General features: G+C 45.5%; 1 protein-coding gene across 6 annotated transcripts in view; it reads left to right on the forward strand.

Moving 5' to 3' along the window:
- Positions 1-23,373, forward strand: part of KALRN (kalirin RhoGEF kinase) — a 765,876-nt gene that overhangs the window by 694,075 nt on the left and 48,428 nt on the right. For all 6 annotated transcript variants that reach the window (XM_084643219.1, XM_084643220.1, XM_084643221.1 and 3 more), the window contains 8 exons: positions 5,254-5,323; positions 7,329-7,415; positions 8,321-8,413; positions 15,741-15,791; positions 16,183-16,260; positions 17,085-17,270; positions 19,828-19,999; positions 22,808-23,046. In XM_084643219.1, the coding sequence (XP_084499345.1) occupies positions 5,254-5,323; positions 7,329-7,415; positions 8,321-8,413; positions 15,741-15,791; positions 16,183-16,260; positions 17,085-17,270; positions 19,828-19,999; positions 22,808-23,046 (976 nt within the window). The remainder of the gene's footprint in view (positions 1-5,253; positions 5,324-7,328; positions 7,416-8,320; positions 8,414-15,740; positions 15,792-16,182; positions 16,261-17,084; positions 17,271-19,827; positions 20,000-22,807; positions 23,047-23,373) is intronic.

Below are 23,373 nucleotides of genomic sequence, written 5' to 3' on the forward strand. Positions count from 1 at the left end.
GGGTGGGGGGAGAGAAAACCTTTTGTAGTGGTAAACACCCATTTTTTCATGCTTTGTGTGTATAAAAAGATCTTCTATACTTTCCACAGTATGCATCCGATGAAGTGAGCTGTAGCTCACGAAAGCTTATGCTCAGATAAATTGGTTAGTCTCTAAGGTGCCACAAGTACTCCTTTTCTTTTTGCGAATACAGACTAACACGGCTGTTACTCTGAAACTTAGACACCGATAACTTTTGACCAGCTCTAGTTAGTTTGTAGTCAAAATGTTTAGTGACTAAACATAGCCTTAGACAAAAAATGAAAGATTTTCTACAGAAGTTTTCATTTTGGTCAAAACTCTTCATGGTTTTGTCCAACTGTACCTTTTTTAAATTTCAATTTTCAGTTTTCAGAAGTTTTTGGTAAATGGTTTTTTTTTTTAATGTTGGGGGGTTTAAATAACTCCAAACTTCTGCAGAGTGTCTCTTGGCATTTTTCAACCATCTCTAATGAAAACCACAGAACAGAGTAAAAGTGAACACTTAAAATCCAAGAACTGATTTCCCTGACTTTTTTTTCCTCTCTCCCCTCCTTCCCCCACCACCCCCAATCCCAACAATGTTTTGATAGGTGTAACATGGACCTAAAGGAAAAAGCCAGGTTTCCCCCTCTCGTTCAGTTGTTGTGGAATTCTCTAGCTGGATTGGATAATTATGGGTGTAATGGTGCTGGTTCTGGTGGGGTCCAACTGAGCTTGCCAATTCAGGACAGATTGCCTAGAGCAGGGCAGTTACAGCCCTACACTGGAATTCCTTTACTATTAAGGCAAACCAAACCAGCCAAATGGAGAGGACTTTGGTTTTACCCCACTGGCTAACTACAAGTCACACAAGCAATTTCCTTAGGGTATGTCTACACTACAAAATTAGGTCGATATTATAGAAGTCCATTTTTAGAAATCGATTTTATACAGTCGATTGCATATGTCCACACTAAGCGCATTAAGTCGTAGTGCATCCTCACTACTGTGGCTAGCATCGACTTACAGAGCGGTGCATTGTGGGTAGCTATCCTGCAGTTTCCGCCACCCATTGGAATTCTGGGTTAAGCACCCAATGCCTGATGGGGCAAAAACATTGTCGCGGGTGATTTAAGGTACATGTAGTCAGTCACCCCTCCCTCCATGAAAGCAACAGCAGACAATCGTTTTGCGCCTCTTTTCTGCACGGACGCCATACCACGGCAAACGTGCAGCCCGCTCAGCTCAGCTCACGGACACCGCCGCTGTTGTGTCCTGGGTGCTTCTGGCAGCAGACGGTGCAGTAGGACTGCTAATCATCGTCATCCACTGCTTCCACTGCAACTCTGCTCTGCTGCTATTGTCTCAATAGCGAATTTCTCCATGTTGTCTGTCATGGGCTCCCGGGTACGTGTGTTCTTCCTCAGGAAATGTGCGCAGTGCTAATCATCATCCTCCACCGCTTCCGCTGTAACTCCGCTCTCATGAATCCACTTTGCAGGTCCTCTCATCGTTCTCTATAAAGATCTATTCTTGTGGCTTCCGTTGTCAGCCACCACTTCCTCTGCAACTCTGCTCTCCTGCATACAGCATATCACAGCAATCATGGAGCAATCAGATCACCGTGGCAGTTATGAGCATTGTAAACACCTCGCGCATTATCCTGCAGTATGTGGAGAACCAGAACCTGCAAAAGCAGGCGAAGAGTTGACAGCAGCGCAGTGATGAGGACGTGGACACAGACTTCTCTCAAAGCCAGGGCCCCAGCAATTTGGACATCCTGGTGGCAATGGGGCAGGCTCATGCCATGGAACGCTGATTCTGAGCCTGGGAAACAAGCACAGACTGGTGGGGCCACATAGTGTTGCAGGTCTGGGACAATTCCCAGTGGCTGCAAAACTTTCGCATGCGTAAGGGCACTTTCATGGAACTTTGACTTGCTTTTCCCTGCCCTGAAGCGCAAGAATACCAAGATGAGAGCAGCCCTCACAGTTCAGAAGCTAGTGGCAATAGCCCCCTGGAAGCTTGCAACAGCAAACAGCTACTGGTTAGTCAGGAATCAATTTGGAGTGGGCAAATCTACTGTGGGGCCTGCTATGATCAGGATCCAGTTTGGATTCCCTAACAGTGGTGGGGCAATAGACAGACAGAATGCATATCCCTATCTTGGGACTGGACCACCTTGGCAGCCGGTACATAAACCGCAAGGGGGGTACTTTTCAATGGTGTTGCAAGCACTGGTGTATCACAAGGGAGGTTTCACCGACATCAACGTGGGATGGCCAAGAAAGGTACATGAGGCTCACGTCTTCAGGAACTCTGGTCTGTTTGAACAGCTGCAGGAAGGGACTGACTTCCCAGAAAATCACCGTTGGGGATGTTGAAATGCCTATAGTTATCCTTGGGGACCCAGCCTACCCCTTAATGCCATGGCTCATGAAGCCATACACAGGCACCCTGGAGAGTCAGGAGCTGTTCAACTATAGGCTGAGCAAGTGCAGAATGGTGGTAGAATGTGCATTTGGATGTTTAAAAGCGCGCTGGCGCAGTTTACTGACTCAGTTAGACCTTCGCAAAACCAATATTCCCATTGTTGCTGCTTGTTGTGTGCTCCACAATATGTGTGAGTAAGGGGGAGACATTTATGGGAGGGTGGGAGGTTGCAGCAAATTGCCTGGCCACTGCTTATGCACAGCCAGACACCCATGGTGATTAGAAGAGCACAACAGGGCACGCTACACATCAGAGAAGCTTTGAAAACCAGTTTCTTGACTGGCCAGGCGTTCATTTTCTGCTTTCCTGGACTCTGACGTTGTTTGCCTCCATGCATTCTGCTGAGCTCTTTCAGTGCAGGAGTACTGCATGAGCTCAGAACGTTTCATCGCAAGTGCGTGGTTTTTTTTTTTCCGACTTATCTCCTTTGGGACGGAGATGATAGGAGGAGCGTAAAAACATTTGCAGTTCCGGGAGGGGGAAAAAAGGGAGAGTAGTATTTAAAGACACATTTTAGAGAACAATGGGTAGACTCTTTTTAACGTTACATAGCACATGTGCTTTTGGTACAAGGTCGTATTTTGCCTCTTACGTTGGGGGCATGCCAGTTTGGTATGAGAGATCACACATGCAGGGCCCGGCAACATAATTTGGCTTGCAGGCAGCCATGGTAAGCCACAGTCTTTTGGCTTCAACCTTCATAACGCGTGGGAATGGTTTCAAACAGCAGCACCCTCCTTTCCCATACCAAGCACCCATTGGGTTGGCCATTTAAAAGGAGGGGCTGTACTGGCCGCGAATACATCCCAAGTCTTTAAGGCAAATCGATCATTAAACATGCTTGCTTTTAAACCATGTATTATATTTACAAAAGTACACTCACCAGAGGTGCCTTCTCCGGGTTCATGGTCCAGGAGCCTGCCTTGGGAAGGTATTGGCTCCTGGGTGACAAACTGTTCCTGGCTGTCAGGGAGAATGGTTTCTCCTCTTGCCTGCTGTGCGCTATCCTCCCTCTTTCTTGGCCCCCCAAATCCTCATGCCTGTTGCATGAGACTCCCCCTTGCAGGTGTCCATGGACCTAGTAGTAGCCCACCTAGTAGTAGCCTAGTAGTAGCCCACCCCCCAGAATTGCATGCAGCTAATCATAGAAGCGGCATGTCTGGGACTCTGACCCAGAGCGGCCGTTTGCCTCTTTGATTTGTTGGTAGGGTTGCCTGAGCTCCTTAATTTTCATGCGGCACTGCTGCAGGTCCCTGTTGTAGCCTCTGTCCATCATGCCCTTGGAGATTTTTGCAAATATTTTGGCATTTCGTCTCTTGGAACGGAGTTCTGATAGCACGGATTCATCTCCCCATACAGAGATCAGATCAGTATCTCCCGTTCGGTCCATGCTGGAGCTCTTTGCAGTTCTGGGACTGCATAGTCACCTGTGTTGATGAGCTCGCCATGCTGGCCAAACAGGAAATGAAATTCAAAAGTTCCCAGGGCTTTTCCTGTGTACCTGGCTAGTGCATCTGAGTTGAAAGTACTGTTCAGAGCGGTCACAATGGAGCACTCTGGGATAGCTCCTGGAGGCCACTGCCATTGAATTTCATCCACACTACCCCAATTCGACCCGGCAATGTCGATTTCAGTGCTAATCCCCTTGTCGGGGGAAGAGTACAAAAATCTATTCTAAGAGCCCTTTAAGTCAACAAAAATGGCTTCATCATGTGGACGGGTGCAGAGTTAAATCGATCCAATGCTGCTAAATTCGACCTAAACTTGTAGTGTAGACCAGGGCCTAAACACTCCAGTTTCCCAGCATTGCCCCCAGGGCCACTCGTTATAGGGATGAATGATTATGAAAACCAATACCCATGTAAAAGAATAAAGGTTCTCCTGATCCCAAAGGACCAAGCCCCAGACCCAGGTCAAGATACAAGTTAGATCTTACCCACAAATCATGCTGTTGCCAATCCTTTAGAATCTAAAATCTTAAGGTTTATTGATAAAAAGAAAAAGATATAGATGAGAGCTAGAATTGGTAAAAAAGAATAAATTATATACAGTAATGGCAAAGTTCTTGGTTCAGGCTTGTAGCAGTGATGGAATAAGCTGCAGGTTCAAATCAAGTCTCTGGAGTACATCCACAGTCTGGGATGGGTCAGAGCTTCAGTTTGTAGCAAAAACCCTCCAGAGGTATGAAGGATTGAAGACAAGATGTAGATGAGGCAGCTGCCTTTTATAGTCTCTTCCAGATGTAAGAACACCTCTTCGTTCTTACTCTGGAAAACTACAGCAAAATGGAGTTTGCCGTCACATAGGCAGGTCACATGACTATGCGTGACTCAATTGTTTATGGGTGGCAGCCATTGCTCACATGCTACCTTGAAAGTTCCCAGGAAGACTTCTTATGTGGATTGGAGTCTTCCAAGATCCATTGTCAGTTAAGTGTTTCTTGATTGAGCATTTAATTTGCATATTCCTTTCTCAAGAAGCTGACCAAATGCTTTACTAAGGCTACTTTAAGATCAAAACATATTGATATATTCATAACTTTTACTACAAAAACAATACAGATAGCATAATCATACCCAGCAAATCATAACCTTCCTATAGACATCTTACACAACATCCGTTGTACAAAATTTGCTGCAAATATATAACAGTTATCTATAGTTACAGATTATGTCAATACCGTCAGGGGTGCGGGGGGAGGTGTGGTGGGGGTAGGAAGGGGAAACTATTCTGGATTGCTGATCTTCTTTTTACTTTCAGTTTTTTCCTGGCTGAACTGGAAAAATGTCTCCAGGAACATGAGCGTTTAGCACAGCTTTTTATCAAACACGTGAGTGTTTCTATGTTCTCGGAAAAAGTCTCTTCCTTCTAAATTCAGTTTGACCATGTTGAATTGCTATGCTCATGTATTAACACTTTCAATCCAGATATAAAATAAGGCTTACACTTTTGTTTCCTCAGCTACTGAATGGCTGAGTTTCCCTAAATCATAAAAACCAGAGGCCACCCTTCTCCTCCCCCCCACCACCTATTTGCTACTTGGATTGACGCGACTGAGCATGTATATAGCTCAGATACTCTGCTTACTTTCTCCAGACTTGAGGGAAGAGCTCTGTGAAGCTTGTCCCTTACGCCATCAGAAGCTGGTCCAATAAAAGATATGCATCACCTTCCTTGTATCTCGTATTCTGGGACCAACAAGCTGAACATGTACTATTTATTTATTTTTGGCTGAAGTGCAGAGAGCAAAAACACATTTTTCCAGGAATATTTCTCATTTGGTTATCAACATTGTATTTTTTCTGCTAGGAATACTTTGTATTGTGCAAGACTGAAATAACCTTGGCACATGGCATGCTGTGTACTCTGAAGATCATGTGTTTAAGAATAGTTTTTATCATTAAATTTACAATTTATCATTGGTTGCCATAATGTTTAAAACAGGGGTGGGCAAACTTTTTGGCCTGAGGGCCACATCTAGGAATAGAAATTGTATAGTGGTCCATGAATGCTCACAAAATTGGAGTTGGGGTGGGGGCTCTGAGGTGGGGCCAGAAATGACTAGTTCAGGATGTGGGATGGAGCTTCAGGGTGGGGCACAGGGGGTGGGGGAGGGCTCCAGATGGGGGTGTGGGCTCTGGGGTGTGGGTGTGGAGTTTGGGGTGTAGAAAAGTGCTCTGGGCTGGGACCGAGGGGTTTGGAGGGTGGGAGGGGGATCAGGGCTGGGACAGGGGGTTGGGGTGTGGGAAGGGGTGCAGGCTCCAGCTGGGGGTCAGGTGCAGGCTCTGGGGTGGGGCTGCGGATGAGGGGTCCGGGGTGCAGCGGAGTGCTCCAGGCTTGGACTGAGGCGTTCGGAGGGCAGGAGAGGGATCAGATCTGGGGCAGGGAATTAGGGCACGGGGAGAGGCTCAGGTGTAGGCTCCAGGCGGCGCTTGCCTCAAGCGGCTCACAGAAGCAGCAGCATGTCCCTTTTCTGGCTCCTATGTGGAAGTGCGGCCAGGTGGTGCTGCATGCTGCCCTGTCCGCAGGTGCTGCCCTGTCCGCAGGTACTGCCCCTGCAGCTCCCACTGACTGCGGTTCCCAGCCAATGGGAGCTAGGGGGTGGCGTTTGGGGCGGGGACGGTGTGCAGAGCAGAGCCCCCTGGCTGCCCGTACATGTAGGAGGCAGAGGGGGGCCATGCCACTGCTTCCAGGAGCTGCATGGAGCAGCCCCCTAACCTGCTCCCTGACTGGAGCACCGGAGCGGGGCAAGCACCAGACCCCGTGCCCTAGTGGGAGCTTGAGGGCTGGATTAAAACAGCTGGCAGGCCGTAGTTTGTCCACCCCTGGCTTAAAAAATAAAAGTACATGTTGTTTTTAACTTAAAGTATGTTGTCCAACTTATTTTAAAAGTAACTGAACACCAAGAAGTAAAAACACTGGACCATACCCTTGGCTAGCATAAATCTTATGTGGAGCTATGTTGAATTACATGCAGTGAGGATCTGGCCCCTTGTTTAAAGCCTCCATCTGTCAAACATAGGTGCACTTGACTTGCACCGTTGAACTCAATGGGGCCACTTGCCAAAGTAAAGCTACTCAAGTGCCTGAGTGTTTAGAGGATCAGGGCTGCATTGTGCAAATATCCTATATTGGAGGAGGAATATTGCCTTGATTGTTTTTCATCAAGGAGTGACTCATGGTCAGCTAGAACAGACCTGATTCCATTACATGATTTCGTTGTAAATGAGCATGATCAAGCAGAGCAATTTTAGCATCTTTCTGCCACTCCAATCATTTAATAAAAATATAGTAGTGAATTTCTTACTAGGTTCCTGTGCATCTTGCCTTCACAGGAGAGGAGATTACACATGTATGTGGTGTATTGTCAAAACAAACCACGATCAGAATACGTAGTAGCTGAATATGATGCATACTTTGAGGTAAGGTTGGCCACATTCACTGTATACTATTGCTACCTAAATCTGTCATGTGAGGTTAAAGGCAAATTACTCAAAAACCTATGGGTTTTGGCTCTGTTTCGCTAAGGTAAAGGATTTTGTGATACAGTTTATTCTTGTATACAAGTATATTCTGTTTACAGTATCTTTCAAGCAATTTCTTGTGTATATATATATCTCAAATTCCCATTCTTCTATTACTTTCCAGTTAATGACGAGGCTATTGCGTTCCCAAAATGCAATTCATTTTCTTCTCACTCTTAGTCTGAAATGGCTTTTGCCACCTGTGATCTTTGCAGAGAATAGTCAGGAGTTTGCGTGGGGTATATTTTGTTTGAATAATTGGCTGACTGCTTTTGTGGTGTTTAGGGGTTTGTTCTGCTGGATGATTTACAGTTAATCTCCCCCCCTCCCCTCCCCCCCCCCAAGACTTTTTGTGTTCACTCCAGGAAGTCTTTGGGGCTATCCACACTTTATAATGCAAAAAGGAATGGTGCTTCATTTCATTAAAGGGTATGTCACTGCAACCTTTCATGCTCTTCAGGATTTCTTCATGGCCATTACCCGACTATAATGGGAAGAGCAGTCTCCAGATCTTCAATTCCTACTCTACCAGCTCAAACTGAAAATGAATCCCAAGTATTTAAATTAGCTTCCAAGTATTTTGCCCAGTACATGCCAAAAAGGGACACTTACAGATTTTTGAAATCCTTTGGTTTTCTAAAATGTCCTCTTGCTCTGGCAGAAAATTATTCTTAATCTTCTTTTTATTTTGAGTGTGTCAATTACCGTGTCCTGTTTCCTGTCTTTGCTAATAGAATAGCTATAAATGTCTTCATGTGGTTTGTTGTTTCTTAATATTGTTATAATTTAATATTCCTTTTTAGGAGGTACAACAAGAAATAAACCAACGGTTAAGCCTAAGTGACTTTTTAATCAAACCGATTCAAAGAATAACCAAGTACCAGCTTCTACTCAAGGTGAGTGTAAAGATGCAATTCAGGTTAAACAATGGATAGTTTTAATCTTGCATTAGACTCGAATCAGTCTGAATTTCATTTTAACTTATTAGGTTTGTCTCTTTAAAATTTGACTTATGGGTATGTTGTAATTAACCATCTCTTTAACTCAAGTGAAAAGTTAATGGAAGTTCTGCGTTAGCCCCTACAATATTTGTTTGTCTGCAGACAGACATTCAGCCAGCAGAGGGGCCCCAGTTAGGACATCTCTGAGAACAGAGCTTGGTAGCTGATGATGGCTAATGTCTTCTGTATGTCAGTCTTCGTTTTCTGAGATGCTTCAGTTGCTTTACCCAGTCTTGCTAGAATAATTAAAGGTTTAGGGATGTTCTACATGAGTTGCATTGAAATTAGCTGATCAATGCTTTTGAGGTTTCTCATTTTTAAAAAAAAAAAAGTCTTCATTGAAAATGAGGTGTGGTGTCTTTTTTGTTTTTGTTTTTTTTAAATCAAATCTCATTTTGATGAATTATGTTGGGGGGTGGGGGGGAATGAACAACTTGATGGGAACCTAACTTTAAATTTTTCATTTCATAATTGTGGGGAAAATGCCCATTGCTAACTTTTTTCCACCCCTAGAAAATAAAACTAGCAAAAGGTAGAAAACAGTCACTAGAGAAAATAGCTAATTTCCCCCTTACATATACACTTCCTTAATGTTTCAAATTTTCCTATGGGGTGTAAGTTATTTTCTGACAAGAAAATTTCAAATCAGGATTTTTCCTATGGAAATGCCCACTGTAAACATTCCTGTTTTCTGGCCAGCTCTAAGTGGAATAAACCAATCTAGAAATATCACCAGCACAGACTGGCACTGAATGAAGGCAAATGCTTTTAACAGATGTGACTGAGCTTCTGTACGTTGATATCCCATGCCCCAGGAAAAGAAACGGATAGATCCAAATTTTTGTCTAATTTATGAGTCCAACTTGGACACATGACATGATTTTTCAAGGATTCTGAGCACCCACGGCTCTTTTTGACTTCTTCCACCACTCTTGCTGCTCATCATCTCTTAAAATCTAACCTGGGGTGTCTAATTTTAGTTGCCCAACTTGAATCACTTCTGAAATTTGGCCCATAATCTATAAAGCTACTGGTGGTTTTTTTAGTTTTTGTTTAAGCTACTTAGCATATGAAACTGACTGCCATCAGCCTACTCTTTGGTAACTGTATTAGTTGCAAAAAAGTAATTGCATTTGTCTATAAGGGTATGTCTACACTACGAAATTAGGTCGAATTTATAGAAGTCGTTTTTTAGAAATCGGTTTTATATATTCGAGTGTGTGTGTCCCCACAGAAAATGCTCTAAGTGCATTAAGTGCATTAACTCGGCGGAGCGCTTCCACAGTACCGAGGCAAGCGTCGACTTCCGGAGCGTTGCACTGTGGGTAGCTATCCCACAGTTCCCGCAGTCTCCGCTGCCCATTGGAATTCTGGGTTGATATCCCAATGCCTGATGGGGCTAAAACATTGTCGCGGGTGGTTCTGGGTACATATCGTCAGGCCCCCATTCCCTCCCTCCCCCCGTGAAAGCAAGGGCAGACAATCATTTCGCGCCTTTTTTCCTGAGTTACCTGTGCAGACGCCATACCACGGCAAGCATGGAGCCCGCTCAGGTAACCGTCACCCTATGTCTCCTGGGTGCTGGCAGACGCGGTACGGCATTGCTACACAGTAGCAGCAACCCCTTGCCTTGTGGCAGCAGACGGTACAGTACGACTGGTAGCCGTCATCGTCATGTCTGAGGTGCTCCTGGTCGCCTCTGTGAGGTCGATCAGGAGCGCCTGGGCAGACATGGGCGCAGGGACTAAATTTGGAGTGACTTGAGCAGGTCATTCTCTTTAGTCCTGCAGTCAGTCCTATTGAACCGTCTTATGGTGAGCGGGCAGGCGATACAGACTGCTAGCAGTCGTACTGTACCATCTTCTGCCGAGCAGCCATGAGATGTGGATGGCATGCAGTCCTTCTGCACCGTCTGCTGCCAGCCAAAGATGTAAAAGATGGATGGAGTGGATCAAAACAAGAAATAGACCAGATTTGCTTCCCCCCCTCCCCTGTCTAGGGGACTCATTCTTCTAGATCACACTGCAGTCACTTACAGAGAAGGTGCAGCGAGGTAAATCTAGCCATGTATCAATCAGAGGCCAGGCTAACCTTCTTGTTCCAATAACGACAATAACTTAGGTGCACCATTTCTTATTGGAACCCTCCGTGAAGTCCTGCCTGAAATACTCCTTGATGTAAAGCCACCCCCTTTGTTGATTTTAGCTCCCTGAAGCCAACCCTGTAAGCGCCCCTCCCAGCGTCAGAGCAATGGCAAACAATCGGGCATCTGAGAGTGCTGTCCAGAGCACTCACAATGGAGCACTCTGATGGGGCTAAAACATTGTCGTGGGTGGTTCTGGGTACGTGTCGTCAGGCCCCCGTTCCCTCCCTCCCTCCGTGAAAGCAAGGGCAGACAATCGTTTCGCGCCTTTTTTCATGAGTTACCTGTGCAGACACCATACCACGGCAAGCATGGAGCCAGCTCAGGTAACCGTCACCCTATGTCTCCTGGGTGCTGGCAGACGCGGTACGGCTTTGCTGCACAGTAGCAGCAACCCATTGCCTTCTGGCAGCAGACGGTGCAATACGACTGGTAGTCGTCCTCGTCGTGTCCGAGGTGCTCCTGGCCACGTCGGCTGGGAGCACCTGGGCAGACATGGGCACAGGGACTAAATTTGGAGTGACTTGAGCAGGTCATTCTCTTTAGTCCTGCAGTCCTATTGAACCGTCTTATGGTGAGCGGGCAGGCGATACGGACTGCTAGCAGTCGTACTGTACCATCTTCTGCCAGGCAGGCAAGAGATGAGGATTGCTAGCAGTCGTATTGTACCATCTTCTGCCAAGCAGCCATGAGATGTGGATGGCATGCAGTCCTTCTGCACCGTCTGCTGCCAGCCAAAGATGTAAAAGATAGATGGAGTGGGTCAGAACAAGAAATAGACCAGATTTGTTTTGTACTCATTTTCCTCCTCCCCTGTCTAGATCACACTGCAGTCACTCACAGAGAAGGTGCAGCGAGGTAAATCTAGCCATGTATCAATCAGAGGCCAGGCTAACCTCCTTGTTCCAATAACAACGATAACTTAGGTGCACCATTTCTTATTGGAACCCTTCGTGCAGTCCTGCCTGAAATACTCCTTGATGTACAGGCACACCCTTTGTTGATTTTAGCTCCCTGAAGCCAACCCTGTAAACCGTGTCGTCAGTCGCCCCTCCCTCCGTCAGAGCAACGGCAGACAATCGTTCCGCGCCTTTTTTCTGTGCGGACGCCATACCAAGGCAAGCATGGAGGCCGCTGAGCTCATTTTGGCAATTAGGAGCACATCAACCACCACACGCATTATCCAGCAGTATATGCAGCACCAGAACATGGCAACGCAATACCGGGCGAGGAGGCGACGTCAGCGCGGTCCCGTGAGTGATCAGGACATGGACACAGATTTCTCTGAAAGCATGGGCCCTGACCATGCATGCATCATGGTGCTAATGGGGCAGGTTCATGCTGTGGAACGCCGATTCTGGGCTCGGGAAACAAGCACAGACTGGTGGGACCGCATAGTGTTGCAGGTCTGGGACGATTCCCAGTGGCTGCGAAACTTTCGCATGCGTAAGGGCACTTTCATGGAACTTTGTGACTTGCTTTCCCCTGCCCTGAAGCGCATGAATACCAGGATGAGAGCAGCCCTCACAGTTGAGAAGCAAGTGGCGATAGCCCTGTGGAAGCTTGCAACGCCAGACAGCTACCGGTCAGTTGGGAATCAATTTGGAGTGGGCAAATCTACTGTGGGGGCTGCTGTTATGCAAGTAGCTCACGCAATCAAAGATCTGCTGATATCAAGGGTAGTGACCCTGGGAAATGTGCAGGTCATAGTGGATGGCTTTGCTGCAATGGGATTCCGTAACTGTGGTGGGGCTATAGACGGAACCCATATCCCTATCTTGGCACCGGAGCACCAAGCCGCCGAGTACATAAACCACAAGGGGTACTTTTCGATAGTGCTGCAAGCTCTGGTGGATCACAAGGGACGTTTCACCAACATCAACGTGGGATGGCCGGGAAAGGTGCATGACGCTCGCATCTTCAGGAACTCTGGTCTGTTTCAAAAGCTGCAGGAAGGGACTTTATTCCCAGACCAGAAAATAACTGTTGGGGATGTTGAAATGCCTATATGTATCCTTGGGGACTCAGCCTACCCCTTAATGCCATGGCTCATGAAGCCGTACACAGGCAGCCTGGACAGTAGTCAGGAGCTGTTCAACTACAGGCTGAGCAAGTGCAGAATGGTGGTAGAATGTGCATTTGGACGTTTAAAGGCGCGCTGGCGCAGTTTACTGACTCGCTTAGACCTCAGCGAAACCAATATTCCCACTGTTATTACTGCTTGCTGTGTGCTCCACAATATCTGTGAGAGTAAGGGGGAGACGTTTATGGCGGGGTGGGAGGCTGAGGCAAATCGCCTAGCTGCTGGTTACGCGCAGCCAGACACCAGGGCGGTTAGAAGAGCACAGGAGGGCGCGGTACGCATCAGAGAAGCTTTGAAAACCAGTTTCATGACTGGCCAGGCTACGGTGTGAAAGTTCTGTTTCTCCTTGATGAAACCCCCCGCCCCTTGGTTCACTCTACTTCCCTGTAAGCTAACCACCCTCCCCTCCTCCCTTTAATCACCGCTTGCAGAGGCAATAAAGTCATTGCTGCTTCACAGTCATGCATTCGTTATTCATTCATCACACAAATAGGGAGATGACTACCAAGGTATCCCAGGAGGGGTGGTGGAGGAGGGAAGGAAAATGCCGCACAGCACTTTAAAAGTTTACAACTTTAAAATTTATTGAATGACAGCTTTCTTTTTTTTGGGCAATCCTCTGTGGTGGAGTGGCTGGTTGGCCGGAGGCCCCCCCACCGCGTTCTTGGGCGTCTGGGTGTGGAGGCTATGGAACTTGGGGAGGAGGGCGGTTGGTTACAGAGGGGCAGCAGTGGCAGTCTGTGCTCCAGCTGCCTTTGCTGCAGCTCAACCATACACTGGAGCATTCTGGTTTGGTCCTGCAGCAGCCTCAGCATTGAATCCTGCCTCCTCTCATCACGCTGCCGCCACATTTGAGCTTCAGCCCTGTCTTCAGCCCGCCACTTACTCTCTTCAGCCCTCCACCTCTCCTCCCGGTCATTTTGTGCTTTCCTGCACTCTGACATTATTTGCCTCCACGCATTCGTCTGTGCTCTGTCAGTGTGGGAGGACAGCATGAGCTCGGAGAACATTTCATCGCGAGTGCGTTTTTTTTTTTCTTTCTAAGCTTCACTAGCCTCTGGGAAGGAGAAGATCCTGTGATCATTGAAACACATGCAGCTGGTGGAGGAAAAAAAAAGGGACAGCGGTATTTAAAAAGACACATTTTATAAAACAGTCGCTACACTCTTTCAGGGTAAACCTTGCTGTTAACATTACATACATAGCACATGTGCTTCCGTTACAAGGTCGCATTTTGCCTCCTCCCACCGCGTGACTACCCCCTCAACCTTCCCCCCTCCCTGTGGCTAACAGCGGGGAACATTTCTGTTCAGCCACAGGCAAACAGCCCAGCAGGAACGGGCACCTCTGAGTGTCCCTGAAGAAAAGCACTCTATTTCAACCAGGTGACCATGAATTATATCTCACTTTCCTGAGGATAACACAGAGAGATAAAGAACTGATTTTGGTTGAATGCCAGCAAACATACACTGCAATGCTTTGTTCTACAGTGATTCCCGAGTACGTGTTACTGGCCTGGAGTGGTAAAGTGTCCTATCATGAAGGACGAAATAAGGCTGCCCTCCCCAGAAACCTTTTGCAAAGGCTTTAGGACTACATCTAGGAGAACCGCAAATGCCAGGGCAAAGTAATCCTTTCACATGCTTGCTTTTAAAGCATGTATAGCATTTTAAAAGGTACACTCACCAGAGGTCCCTTCTCCGCCTGCTGGGTCCAGGAGGCAGCCTTGGGTGGGTTCGGGGGGTACTGGCTCCAGGTCTAGGGTGAGAAACAGTTCCTGGCTGTCGGGAAAACCGGTTTCTCCGCTTGCTTGCTGTGAGCTATCTACAACCTCCTCATCATCATCATCTTCTTCGTCTCCAAAACCTGCTTCCATATTGCCTCCATCTCCATTGAAGGAGTCAAACAACACGGCTGGGGTAGTGGTGGCTGAACCCCCTAAAATGGCATGCAGCTCATCATAGAAGCGGCATGTTTGGGGCTCTGACCCAGAGTGGCTGTTCGCCTCTCTGGTTTTCTGGTAGGCTTGCCTCAGCTCCTTCAGTTTCACGCGGCACTGCTTCGGGTCCCTGTTATGGCCTCTGTCCTTCATGCCCTGGGAGATTTTCACAAAGGTTTTGGCATTTTGAAAACTGGAACGGAGTTCTGATAGCACGGATTCCTCTCCCCAAACAGCGATCAGATCCCGTACCTCCCGTTCGGTCCATGCTGGAGCTCTTTTGCGATTCTGGAACTCCATCATGGTCACCTGTGCTGATGAGCTCTGCATGGTCACCTGCAGCTTGCCACGCTGGCCAAACAGGAAATGAGATTCAAAAGTTTGCGGTTCTTTTCCTGTCTACCTGGCCAGTGCATCTGAGTTGAGAGTGCTGTCCAGAGCGGTCAGAATGGAGCACTCTGGGATAGCTCCCGGAGGCCAATACCATCGAATTGTGTCCACAGTACCCCAAATTCGAGCCGGGAACGTCGATTTAAGCGCTAATCCACTTGTCAGGGGTGGAGTAAGGAAATCGATTTTAAGAGCCCTTTAAGTCGAAATAAAGGGCTTCACTGTGTGGACGGGTGCAGGTTTAAATCGATTTAACGTTGCTAAATTCGACCTAAAGTCCTAGTGTAGACCAGGGCTAAGATTTCAAAAGGGAAAAAAGGGTATCTTCAAATGTGTGGTCTTGTGGCTTAAAAGAGGGGACTGAGTCAGCATTCCCAAACTCTAATTTTAGTTCTGTTCTGTCCTGTCCTGCTTTGTGAATTTCAGCAAGTCATTCAACCTTTTGTGCTTTTTAATAAAATGGGTAGCATATTTTCCCTACCTCACAAGCATGTTTTGAAAACTAATTCATGTATATTAAGTTTCTCAGAGTCGCAAAGTGTTGTCTAATTACATCTTTCATTTTCTGTGGAGTTGCATCCTGCTGCTTGCTGGTGGATTTCTTTTTAAACTGGATAATGGATATCTTTCCTAAAACATCTTATGAGAACGGTCTTGTTTTCTTTAGGACTTCCTGCGATACAGTGAAAAAGCTGGGCTGGAATGTTCGGATATAGAGGTATCCTTTCATATCCTAGACTCTCTTGCTTTATCTGGATATTGCCAAATAATTCAGTGGAATTTGGTAGAGCGAAAGCCAATTGCCAATAGAATATTGGAGATGAGCAAAGGAACGATTACTTATGTTTCATGTTTCATTTAAGTTAAACTAGAAAAGGAAAATAAATTAAGCTACATGTAGTTGGGGCCCATGCCTGCATGCCAGACCTCCCATTGACATTAGTGAAACACTTAGGTCCACCAGAATCATGCCTTTATAACTTCTAAAAATGAGCGTGCCTCATTCATTTATCATTTGATTGCTGGCGCCTGTGTTTTTAATCATTCCTTAAAGAGCGCTCTGCTCTGACTGTCTCATAATTAATTAATATATCATTTTTATTTAACAGAAAGCAGTTGAATTAATGTGCCTTGTACCAAAACGTTGCAATGACATGATGAACCTGGGCCGTCTTCAGGGCTTTGAGGTATGCATCTCTTGTGCTTGCTTAAAGAGCAGTGCTCAAGGGACTATGAGGGGCTATTGTCTTTTTCAGTAATTATCTCCAAAGATTGTCCTTCAGCCTCTTTAGCCAGTATTCTGCTCTGCTCTCTTAACTGTGAGCTACATTCCTGAGCTTCAGGGGGAGGGGTGGGATGAATGTATACCTGTAGTTCTAAAAATGGAACAATCCTATACAGGCATCAAAATCTGAGGCCTGTTACTGCTTCTCAAAGCTTGAATTGCAGACTTATTTTCTCTGCCAGAACAAGTGGTCTCCCATCCAGACTCCTCTGCTGCTTAGCATGATAACCCAAATCCTTGAGTGAGGTAGCTCAACATGAGGGTATGAGCACCAGTACAGCTTCAGAGGGGGCTCTTGAATGATGTACCACGTTGACCGATTCAACGCAGGAATTGGCTAATCCTGGTAAAATGCCTAATCTCAAAAATTAGGTTTAGCGTGTCTTAAATAGTAAATAGTCTTAAATAGTAGCTCAAATTTATAATGGGAATATAGTTGGAAACAGGTATAAAAACATTCCATTGGAGACATGGCATTTTCTGTCTTGGAAACGCAGTTGGTGGCCATGAGAATCAAGAACAGCTGTGTTAGAAGTCTGAGTGAACTCCTGTCAAGGAAGGCAAAGACTTCTTTGGTGTCAGGTCCAGAGGAATTCTGCCTTTCTGAAAATTCAGTGCTCCTTGGAAACCCCAGAATATGTGAACATTAGCAGATCAGCCCTTGGGCTCTGTGATTTTGTTCTTACCCATGTGTGTGTTTATGTTGGCAACTTCTCTATTTCTCAGGGCAAACTGACTGCTCAAGGAAAGCTGCTGCAGCAGGATACATTCTATGTAACTGAGCAGGATTCTGGAGGGCTGTCTCGGCCAAAGGAGCGCAGGGTCTTCCTATTTGAGCAAATAGTCATCTTTAGTGAACTTCTTAGGAAAGGTTCTTTAACACCAGGCTATATGTTTAAGAGAAGCATAAAGGTAAGAAATGAGAGTCCTATTTGATGAGAGTTTGCTACTTAACTATGACTTTTCTTTGCTCTGGACTGACTTTTAGGCATACCAGTCTTCAAGTGCCAGATGTAGACCTTGGTCTGCAGAGCGTTCCCATTAATTTTCAGTAATATGGACCAAGGAGAGTATAGGGACAACAATTGTAAATCTGCCCCTGCACAGATCAGAACTGCCCTTTGCTGCATATCTTGTAAAGTCAGCTACTGAACAGTTAACATCTGTTGCCTGGAGCTCCGCATGAATAAGAGTTGGGTCGACTGAAGAACTAATGGTAGCAGGAGAATGGGCTTGCTAATTTTATCTTAGCTAGGAGTGGAGGAGGGGAAACTGAACCAAAATGATTTTGGACCCCAACTCAGAACTTAAGCACATGCCTAACCCTAATAGGGATGCTTTCCTGAATCGGGAGGCCTTAATCATCAATCTTTGCTATTACTTTATTGGCCTACTTAGTGTTGCAAGAGAGACTATTCCAGGTGGAAATATTCGTAAGAACACAAAACCCAAAAACATTAAACTATAAATCTCAAGTAAAGTTGTTGTAAATCCTGATGTCTTTAAATCCATTTAATTTTAAAATCACTTCCTACCTTCCCCCTTCCATTGGTTGCGGGCAGGGTGAGGGGAGGAGAAAAACATCAAGTGACAAGAATGAGCCCTAATTTTTACTCTGGGCGGGAAAGTTGACTTCTCCATAGGTGGTGATTCTAGAAAGCGTGAAAATATAGGTTCTCTGCAAAAAGCAATTCTTGCGTTGTATGTTAGATATTTTTTTCTATATATCTACCAATGCCAAAAGAAGCAAATTTGGCCTAGGGCTATCTGGTAGCTTCCAGTTAAACTGCACTTCAGGGCATGTCTTTGGTACATTGTTAGCTTGAGCTATAACTCCAGTTTTGCCCCAACCCAACTCCTGTTCACGCACAGGTCTCTAATTTGAGTTAAGTGGCGCTTTAAGCGTCAACTAGCAACCCATCGGGGAGTAAATTGAAGCTTGAGTGCTCTACTCATGCTCAAGTGAGGACGTAGCTGTTTGGTTTTGATTAGATGCTGGTGTGTTCTAACACTCTGCTAATACAATCACTCTATAGCTTGAGTTGACAGCAATGATTTTGTGGTCTGATCACCACTCTTGTGGATTGGCTGGCAGCTGGCAACACTGCATAGGCTTCTCCTGTCCACATAGGTAATCCACCTCCCCAAGAAGCAGTAGCTGGGTCAACAGAAAGTCTTCCATCGACCAAATGCTGTCTGCACTAGGAATATAAGTGGGCATAGCTCCATTTCTCAGGGGTGTGGATTTTTCAGACCCCTGACATGTAACTATTCGATGTAAGTTCCCAGTATGGAACAGTCCTCACTTGAGCTAGCTTGAGTTTACTCTGCTCGATCTAGGCTAACTGTTACAGTGAAGACCTGCCCTTAGAATGATGTGGAGCGTGATGTTTTTCTGCTTGCTGTGGTGGTTTTCTTTTAAACCTAAGTTAATTTGCAGAATTTCTTCCCCATTCACTTGATAGGCAGTTTTTATGTATTTGGGGAACTGAAAATGAGATGACTTCACTTTGAGCTGGTTCATGCATGTTGTTGGTGGATGCTCAACACCTCACTGATATGCATATTGGAAATACATTAGCTGGATGGTGCACCATCCATCCCCTCTCTACTTAATTTTGTGGGCTGTAGAGTAAAACAGCAGTGTACCTGCTTGCAAGAATGGCTAAAGCTGACAGATCAGAAGTGTGTTTTTCTGATCATTCATGCATGTTCACATCATGTTTCACAGACACCTGAAATGTTTAACAGGACTAGCGGCATCCTGGATGAAGGACACAATCCTGCAAACACTTACTTGCATGCTTATCTTTAGACACATGAGTAGTCATAATAAAGTCAAAGATAGGCACATAAAGTGTTTGCAGGATCATAGCCTAATGGAATCTTTGCACAGCAAGTGACTTAAGTGGTAGAATAATCAGAGGGGAAATACCACTGGATCGTCAGTGGAGAATTATTCCTTTTAGTATGTCTTTGTACACAGTCCAATTTTAAGTGTCTAATGATGGAGTTCCCATTACTCCCCTTAGGAGAAACAGTGATGTAAACATTGCTGTCAACTCTTGTATTAGAGGGATGGTAGGGTTTTTGTGGGGCAGGAGTGTTTTAGTTCTTAGGAGGAATTTTTTTTAATGTCACTTTCAGGTTATGCTTATTTTTGACGCATCAACCACGGTCACGTTACCTTTTCAAAGGAAGTTGTAACTCAAGACCATGCAGATGGATGTTGAGAGATCTGGGAGAGCTATTGAGGCATGATACTTAAACCTGAAAAATCTGCCTGTAGGATGCTAGACCTTCATTAGACATTGTCTGGAACTTCAAGCACATTGGCATTTTGTTCTCCTTATAGTAATCAAATGATAGTTTAAGCTAATTTATGTTCAGGAAATTAGTGAAACCCTTTATCTTTGAATGCTCTTGAGCCTTCTCCAATGTAACCCATGCTTCATTGGGCTTATTGCAGATGAACTATCTAATCATTGAAGAAATAGTGGAGGATGATCCCTGTAAATTTGCTCTTATGAGCCGGGAAACTTCAGAACGAGTCATTTTACAGGCTGCCAATCCTGAAATTCAACAAGCTTGGATACAGGACATCAATCAGGTTCTGGACACACAAAGAGACTTCCTAAATGGTACGTAGTCTATCTCTGGACAGTGTCTTCTGCATTAATCCGAATCTATGATCTTCAAATGTTGTCTTTGCTGAAAAACACTCATCACCTTCAGGTTCATAAGGAAATATCTCAAGCAGAAAGCTGAATCCAAACTTCCCATCTTTAAGTAGTTGTTGGCACAAGGCCAGGCCATGTCCCTTTTGAGAGTTCATGTAGAGGAATCCTTGATATATTGACCTTCCCTTTTTCTTGCAGAGGAAAGGCTCATGTGCTTGTACAGTCCCACCCCAAGCAATGATCTGTCTACCTAATTCAGGGACTGCATTGTGATGGGGAGAATCTAGATGGCCGGTGAGGGGGACGGGTGGGGGAAAGGCATATAATGCCACCATAATCCTCAGACCTTTTAAGTTGTCTAGAAAAGTTTGTACAGCTCCATGCTGTGTTAACTGTTCCATGGAATTCTTGGCTGGCCCAGGAACAACTGTGGCCAGTGGGGTCTGACTCTGGCAGCGCTTGTGATTTCCTGCTAAAGTGTATGGTTGGTAGTGTGTTAGCCAGGTTCAGAGGCAGGTTTTATCCCAGAGAGCCAAATCCCTCTCCCCAGTAGCATGCTGCTGGGACATATCTGTGGTGAAAGCCTCACAAAACTTCCTTGCTTTTTCAAGGTCATGTCTCCTGGTGCCTGTTAACTGCACTCAACGTTGTAAATATAGTAGCACTCAGAGGCCATAATCAGAATCCACTCACTCCAGAATGGTAGCCTGGCCTTCAGCTTGCACCCCTGATATGGAGAGACTGTCAGGCTAGAATAGTCTCAACTCAGAGGTGTTTGTAAAAACAAAAATTTGCCCCAGAAATCTGAATGTCTTAAACATTTGATGCTGTGCTTCTGGGAGAGTGCAGAGCATTGCATGTGTGACATTTGGGGCGCCTGAAGGGTTTGGTTAGCTGAATTGACTTTTATATGGGTCTGATTGCCCTTTTGCACTGCAGCAGCTCCAAAGGTTGTCATCTCACCATCAGTTCAGTCAAACTAACGCAGAGAGCAGCTGCAGAAGTGGGCTCTCTCTCAAATGTAAAGTGTGCAGAGGAAAGGAAGATATCTGAGACTTATTTTTTTAATTAAATTATTCCTTTCCTTTCTCCCCTCCTCCCCCCCCAAACCCGTTTTTAGTAAAAATGCTGGAGTCGGTGTCTATCCCTTGTGAGGTTTTTCTTCATCTCAGTGTTAGGAGGGATGCTTCTGTTGTGTTTTCTTGATTGGATTAATTTGATCTGTGACACTTTATCCTGCATTTTCCCATTGCTGAATTAGTTTCTCCGCATTCCATTTAGTTTACAGTCTGAATGACCAATGTACAGAGTACTGATTCTCTAGGAATGATCTGTCCAGAGCCATTGAAGCTGCATACACTTAGGAATTTCTAGTCTTCGATCCTGTTGACTCTTCCTCTCTTCCCTCTTCTGAATAATGGCAATAAGTGTAGAAAGATTTATGAGCTCAGTCTGCCCCTAAAACTTTTGTCTGAGGCCAGTTCACAGTGATAGCTGGTGCATAATAATACCAGGTGGGGCTCTAGATACAAGCTGTGTCACAGGGCCTCTTACCATCTCCTGTAGGTTGATCAACTCTTCAAGTGGAAAAGAGGACGTGTGTGTGTGTGTGTGTGTTGGGGAGGGGGGAGATGAAGTCAGGAGAAAAAGGGTCCCCTCTTTCCTTCCCCTTAGCCCTTCAGAATGATCAACTAGGATATTTCTCAGTAAAAGAGAGGCTGAGAAAACTGCAGCCTCTTTACCTTTCTCTCCAGTTCCACACTTCTCCCCCTCCAAACTACCTCTAACCTGCCAGTTCCCCACCTACACCTTCATTTATCATTGACTCCTATTCTCAAATCTGCCAACCCAACCTTTCTCCCCTACTGCCTCAGAAAACACAATCTTTTCTGCTCCCGCCAGCTCAAATATACACACCTATTTCCTTTCCAATCTCTCCACAGCTAAGCACCTTCTCCTGCTCCCAGACTTACTATTTTGGGTTTGCAAAATCTGACTTAGCTTGTGGGCATGCCCACAAACTTTCTTAACCTCAGCTGGTCATTCATCTCCAGAAGATGCCCTTACTAAGGTTAACATTCTGATGCCATCAACAGCAATTGCCTAGTTGGTAGTTTCCAGGAACTGCCCTGCATCAAGGTAGTTACAGATCATGTACAAATCCTACACCTTGGCAGGGGGGTGAGACTAGATGACCCTTCCAGTCCCTTCTAACTCTGTGGTTCTACACAAAGATGTAACCAGGTCCAGAGTAAACTACATTTGGTGATAATTTCGTAGCCATGGCTTCTTGTCTATATAGGTGGGTTCTGTGAGTAGGAGGTTTTCGGAGTGTAACAGGAGCCAGTAACTTAGTGGCCTGGGTGTCAAGTACTTCAATAAATACACACTACATACTTAAGTTTTGTCATTTGTACCTATAAGGGAACTCTGAATCATTCTGATAGATGTGCTGTTTGAAATTAAAATGTGAACTTATTTGTTTCCGTTGAAGGGCTAAGTTTTCAGCATGATGTAGCATTAGACAAGCAACTCCATCATAGCAGTAAAAGGAGTCTCTTGTGTTGAATCATTATATCCTGTACTGCGAGGTGGTCTCAAGATGTCTAAATGTAAATGCTCTTCCAAGTGTGATGCAGTTGAGTATCCCTTGGGTTTACTTTGAAAGCAATATCGGTTTAATTGAAATGACATGCAAGTCATGTACTGCACATCCGGCTACGCTGTGTCACAAGCAGCAGTACATCTAATTCTCTTCCTCTCCTGCAGCACTACAGTCGCCCATAGAGTATCAACGCAAAGAAAGTACCTCGGCAGTAATGAGACCACAAGCTAGTAGGGTGTCTCAGCCCAACAGCAGACCCTATTCTTCTGTTCCAGTAGGGTCTGAGAAGCCTTCAAAGGCTACAAGCCGTAACCCATCCATGCCACCCCTGAAGATATCTACCTCTAATGGCAGTGCAGGGTATGAACACCACCAGCCTGGGGACAAATACGAACAAAACAAGGTACTTTCTCTGTTCACCGTTTATACTCAAGCATACCTTTCTTTGTATCATGGAATATCCATGAGATTATGAGCTAATCAGGTCAGTAGAAACCAGCTTGCCAAACTTGTGGTACAGCAGAATAGGTGGTTAAAGATCAAAGATGTGCAGAACTTAAACACTTACAAACAACTGTAAGAAAACTTAAGGCTCATGAAAAGTGTGGTGTTCACAACCCTGATGACTGAATTTTCATTTACAGCACAGGCAGCTGCCATAAAACCTTCCACCTCAATCTTGGAACAATATGCCTAGCACCCTGACTTGAAGATCAGCTCTGTGCTTGTC

This window comes from Lepidochelys olivacea, assembly GCF_965140295.1.
Source record: "Lepidochelys olivacea isolate rLepOli2 genome assembly, chromosome: 11".
Lineage (NCBI taxonomy): Eukaryota > Metazoa > Chordata > Testudines > Cheloniidae > Lepidochelys > Lepidochelys olivacea.